The sequence below is a fragment of the Eptatretus burgeri genome, chromosome 7, assembly GCF_056783735.1.
Source record: "Eptatretus burgeri isolate ZD-2024b chromosome 7, Ebu_testis_v1, whole genome shotgun sequence".
Classification (NCBI taxonomy): domain Eukaryota; kingdom Metazoa; phylum Chordata; class Myxini; order Myxiniformes; family Myxinidae; genus Eptatretus; species Eptatretus burgeri.
The window spans coordinates 2386449-2392448 of NC_140967.1; the positions used below are offsets into that span (position 1 = coordinate 2386449).

A 6000-nucleotide genomic window follows, 5' to 3' on the forward strand; every position below is an offset into this window, starting at 1 on the left:
TGGCCCAGCCAAAACCCAGAGTTGAATCCCACTGAGAATCTGTGGAAAGACTTGAAGATTGCTGTTCACGACACTCCCCATCCAACACGACAGAGCTCGAGCAAATCTGCGAAGAAGAATGGGAGAAAATCCCCAAGTCCAGATGGTCAAAGCTGATACAGACATACCCAAGAAGAATCGAAGCTGTAATGGCTTCCAAAGGCTCTTCTACGAATTATTGATTCAGGCGAGTGAATACGTATTGACGTGAGACATTTCAGTTTTTCAATTTTAATAAATTTGTAAAATAATTCTAAAAACATGTTTTCACTTTGTCAGGTATTTCATGTGGACGGTGACAAAAAAATAAAATTTCATCGATTTTAATTCAGGCTGTAACGTATCAAAATGTGACAAAAGTCAAGGGGTGTGAATACTTTCTGATGGCATTGTGTACACCAACAAGGCCTCCATCCTCAGATTTAGAGAGTACTGCTCTCCTCTCTCGGCTGGCACCGCTTTCTCACATCTTGGTCTCAGCTTGATGCTGTGGGAAGCAAGTCCTTCAAGATCATTGGTATCTCCCACTATTAAACTGAGTCTCTGGACCTATCAATTTCACATCACAGACAGTTCAGACATCTCTCTGTCTTGTATCGCCTTCCTTCTGGGCTTGCACCCTCTGCCTTTTCCATGTTTTTCAACGCCCCCCCCCACCCCCCCCTCAACCTGGTTTCCTGCTGGGTACAAAAGGACTGCCAGTAACCCACTCCTGGTGAAGCTCCCAAAATCCAGGCCCACTACTCCTGTGATTGAGAGCTTGCACCTGTATCCAGCTAATTCATCCCCTGTGTCCTCCTCCCCTCTCCTTATTCTCCTTGTCCTTTCTTCCTTGAGGTCTCCTTATATTTTGCCCTCTATCCTTCAGTTTGTATCCCCTCTAACAACCCCCATACCCACTTTTCTTTTTGTTATTTTGATCTTTGTGCATTAAGTGTTCTAGCTCCTCCACAGAGCCTCAGATCTGGAAACAAAAACGAAATTGAAAGATAATTAAATAAAATGCTGATCTCTTCGATTAGCCTATCAACCTTGTGTAAAATTATTTTGTTGCTGTCTTTACAGAGGGCGTGGCAAGAAGATTTCCATGTGAATTTTGTGGGCGGAGCTTCAGCCTTGGCTCTGATTGGATGCGGCATGTACAAAGACATGGGCAGTAAGTCAATACTCTTTGTCTATTACAATGAAACATTTATTTTTAATCTTGCAAGATAATCTGGTGACATCTGTAATACTCTTGTGATCAGCTTTATTTTTCATTGCCAATGCTTAATTTCCTATTTACCATTCTTTTACCAACCCTCATGTGTATTTTTAAAAACTGAACACATTCTTAATAATTCATGATTTAAAAAACAAGCTTAAATGAGCTAAGATCCTCGTCCTCTTAATGATGACGTCATAAAAACGAATTTATTAAAAATTTATAAAAGACCAAAATTAAAAAGTTAAAAAAGGAATAGACACTGAGGATAAAATTCCTCCACACCGTTAGAATCAAAAAGAGAATAGAAATAGGCCCCTGGAGGAATGTCAAAATAAAAAGAACACAACCCCCAAGGACCAATTAAGGGCACCAAGCCATAAAAAGAAAGGGGACCAGTCCAAAAATGGAAATTTGCGCTTCTCGTCCGTTTGGCAAGATCCATTCACTTAGACAAACATAGAAACCATGCACACCATACAAAAAAAAAAAAAAAAAAAAAAAAAAAAAGGGGGGGGGGGGGGAGGAAAGAGGGGAGGAAGGGAAATAGGGAAGTACCAACCTCAAACCTCTTCATACTGACGATGGCCCGACATGTGCTCAATATAAATATCCCGGGATCCCTTTATGGCATCAATACAACAAAGCCGACGCATCAGCTTCCGGTAAGACCGGGAGATTCCCAACCGGTTCAGGGCCGACTCATTTCCAGGGAACCACGATCCCAGTGCCCCCACTATGAACCCAAGCACCTGGACATCCTTGCCCTTAGCCACCAATGCTTTACGCAGGCCTTCGTACTTTTCCCTCTTTGCAGCTGCGCAAGTGGCAAGGGCATCGGAACCATTGTCAAAGGGGACAGCAATGTCAACAATTGTGATTTTATTTCCCTCCACCACAGTGATGTCTGGTCTTTCATGTGGGGAGGGATCACCGGGAACATGTTGATCTACATATACGTCCCCATGACGAATGGCCTTGACCAGGCGACTCTGGATCATGTTGTGACGGCGGCGAATGGGTACCATACCCGGGGGACAATGGTCAACAATGTGAGCCAGAGTCTCCCGGGGATAGCAACACCGCCGACACCCCTGGGGGGCAGCGGGATTCCATCGATGGGTCACAGCATTAGTCGGGACACAGTTCAGCCTTGCCCGATGCACAAACCTCCAATCACAGAAGCGCATAAACGAACCACTGCGAATCCACGAGGAACCGTTGGCAAACTTATCCGTTTTCAGTGCAGCGGCCACCTTTCCCTGGTCCGGGAGGCCGAGCAACCGCTGTGCAAACTTCTCCCTGGTCCACTCCCGAAGTGCAGAACACACGTCTTTAGAGCTGCACTCTCGGGAATGGCCCAGGGTCACAACGGGCTCCCCTGAGAGGGCACGACGGACAGTCACATTTAACCGCCGCGTCGCGGACCTCACCCGAGACCAGAGCGTGGAAATTTGGCCGCTGTACCCGGAGTTCGCCAATGGCCCTTCCATCGAGCCAGACAGGAACTTATCCACGTCCGACTCAACGGGAACACAGCGGATCGTCCGGTGGACGACCGACAAGAGCTGCTGCGTGGCAATGCCGCGTAAGGAAAGGTCACTGGAGGACAGCATCCGCACCGTCTGAACGACAGTTTGGATGTCTGCCTCCGACCCCGGGTGTTGAAGCCCTAATCCGCCAACATCCCGGCCCGCGAAAATATAATTATTAGAAGCGCGGACCGGAAGCTGGCAGATCTCCTTCGCCGCACTGACCACCGCAGACACCAGCCTATTAACTTGTTTCTTGGTCGTCTCTCCCGCACGCAACGCGAAAGAGAGGCGGGGCTGGACAAAGGTCTGAATCGCATCCAACTTTTGCCATGGTGCTAGCAATGATTGTTTAATTTTGAGGACGTCCGCCATCATGTTGGTAACCAATGAGCAGACGTCCTCATCATCTCTATACACACCGATGGGGGTCCCGAGGTAGCGATAATGCTCCTCGCTACTCAGAGCTGGCATGGTTCGACCCTGAATCGAGAATAACACATCACCGACCCTGACCCCCCCACGACAGAAAAGTGACAGAGAGGCACACTTAGCAGGCTTAAACTCCAGCTGCAACACATCAGCATTAACGGAGGCCATGTCAAGAAGGGTCGAAAGACCCTCCCTGGTCCTACTCAGGACAACCAGGTCATCAGCATATGCCAATATAGACACCGGTTGCCCATGAATTTTGACGCCGTGACCTCCGGCCGCAGCAGAAGCCTGCACCGCGCGCACAATCAATTCGATCGTGAGGTTGAACAGGATCGGCGATATGGGGCATCCCTGCTTCACCCCTGACAATATAGGGACCTCGCTAGTCGGGCCATCGTCCGTATTAAAGGTAGTGGAGGCACCAGTGTAAACATCTCGAAGCAGGTCGATCAGCTCCGCAGACGCGCCCATCGTGTCCAGTGCGGCAAAAATAGCTCCATGTGGAACACTCCCAAACGCATTCCGAAGGTCCAGCCAGGCAACAAAAATATTCTTCTGATTCCGCCTGGCGTCCTTCATTATGGTGTTTAGCAAAAAGGAGTGCTCGAAGCAGCCTTCACTGGGCCGAGAGCACTTCTGGGCCTCGCTCAGCATTGAATGCCGGAGCGCCCAGCTGCGCAGCCGATCAGCCAGAACCGCCATAAACAGTTTATAGAGGCAACTCTGGAGGGCAATCGGCCGAAAATTTTCTGGGTCCCCGGTGTCCCCTTTCTTGTGGATCAGGACCGTGGTGGCCTGCTTCCATGAAGCGGGGATACGGAGCGAGCGCAGACATCGGTTAAAAATTTCCAATGTCACACGACACGCCCCATCCATTCGCTTCAGGTGCTGGTACTCAACACGGTCCGGTCCCGGGGCAGAGTTACTCATGCGCCCAAGTCGGGCAGAGATCTCTCTCTGACCGATGGGCGCACTTAACGCTGCCCCCTCCGCACGAGCCTCGTCAGTGGATGACACATGTTTGGAGAACTCCCGGGAAATGACCGCTGGGTCGACATTCTTGGCGGAGAACACCCGGGAGAAAAAAGCCTCCACGGGTTCCCTCCCACCAGAATATCTATCCTCAGCTTTCCCGAGGACCACCCTAAAGGCACGCTTTCTGCTGTGCCTGTACAGCTTCTGAAGGCGACTGGCCTCCTGGGGGTCATACCTCAGCCCGGAAGCACCCGCCATACCGGGACGGTCAGGTCGGGGACGACTTGGGTGCGTGGGGGCGTCTGCACCGCGTCCACCACGCCGCGGTCGGCAACGGTCAACCAGGGCATTGGCAAACGCATCGCAGACCTTTTCAAACTCCTCCCACAACACCGCGTTCCTCAACTGACCGACCCAATACTCAGGAAAGCTAGGGCCAGCATCAACACCTGGGGGAGGGGAGACAGGCCGTGGAGCCGGGGGAGCGTCGCGCCGGGGCGGGGGAACCCGAGACCGGTCGGCAACCGAAGCGGGCGGAGCCGCAGCCTCAGTCGCACCCGCGGGCTCAAGCCCCCCCACCCCACCGCGGCCCTCCGCCCTCTCAACACTACCGCTCAACCCCCCCCCAGCCCCAGCACCCGCCACCTGCAAAAAACTGTCACAAGCCTCCTCGAAAGCAGGCCCCTCGGGGGCCTCGAGAATAGCTGATACCAAGCAGTCAAGAACCCGGGATGTTTCCTCATCACATCGGGGGACAACCCCGACAGGGGAACCCTCGGTGATGGGCAGCACCGGAGACTCACTGCAGGCAACTAATTGTTGTTCCAAGAGGGGGACACCCAAAAGGGGCTAAATGGGCAATACTCTTTGTCTATTACAATGAAACATTTATTTTTAATCTTGCAAGATAATCTGGTGACATCTGTAATACTCTTGTGATCAGCTTTATTTTTCATTGCCAATGCTTAATTTCCTATTTACCATTCTTTTACCAACCCTCATGTGTATTTTTAAAAACTGAACACATTCTTAATAATTCATGATTTAAAAAACAAGCTTAAATGAGCTAAGATCCTCGTCCTCTTAATGATGACGTCATAAAAACGAATATTACATTGTGATGCATCAGGTTTGCGATAAATTATCTGTGCTAATGCCTGGCTTGATTCCTGCAAACAAAATTCAAACAGCTTGCCTTGTTTTGGAGATAATGGTATAGGCGATTTCAATTAGCTGCGATATTATGACGTCAACTTTTTTCTCGGAGGAATTTTCAAAATCGGAGATGGTTACTGTCTGCGCAGGGTATTTTTACATATATATATATATATGCCAAGTTTCAGGAAGTTTCGATGAAAACTGTAGGCTGTGAAACAAAAAAGTCCACAAGAACAACAACATGAGTAAGACTTACAGATCCTCCATGAGGATCTAAAAAAAGTTGTCCTTTGTTTCTTTCAGTTTATTTTATTCGTCTGCAGAATGTGGCTGCTTGGCTGCATCATTTTATTGGGGTGCGGCTGTGCTGCTGATGCAATGCGCCTGTTACCAGCAGGTGGTTCTCATTTTGCCAACCTCAGAAGGATGACAGGCTGAGTCAACCCTACCTTGTGTTAATTAAACGGCCCGACAGGGGCTTGAACTCAAGACCCTAAGATCTTAAGCCAACTACCTGAACTGTTAAGCCAACATAAAGCCGGTTCTTTCAGTGATTGTTCACATTGAAAGTTTTTAATTGTTGGACTGCCCAGTGCTTTGGGATAAGGGCCTTTTGAGGCCTTCTAATCTCTTCTTTATTCTAGCATCCAAATTTTT

The 6000-nt window shown here is 49.3% G+C and overlaps 1 protein-coding gene across 3 annotated transcripts in view; it reads left to right on the forward strand.

The window, feature by feature from the left end:
- Positions 1 to 6000, forward strand: part of LOC147022551 (zinc finger protein 462-like) — a 322942-nt gene that overhangs the window by 283407 nt on the left and 33535 nt on the right. For all 3 annotated transcript variants that reach the window (XM_085887239.1, XM_085887241.1, XM_085887240.1), the window contains one exon: positions 1105 to 1195. In XM_085887239.1, coding sequence (XP_085743365.1) covers positions 1105 to 1195 — 91 coding nt within the window. The remainder of the gene's footprint in view (positions 1 to 1104; positions 1196 to 6000) is intronic.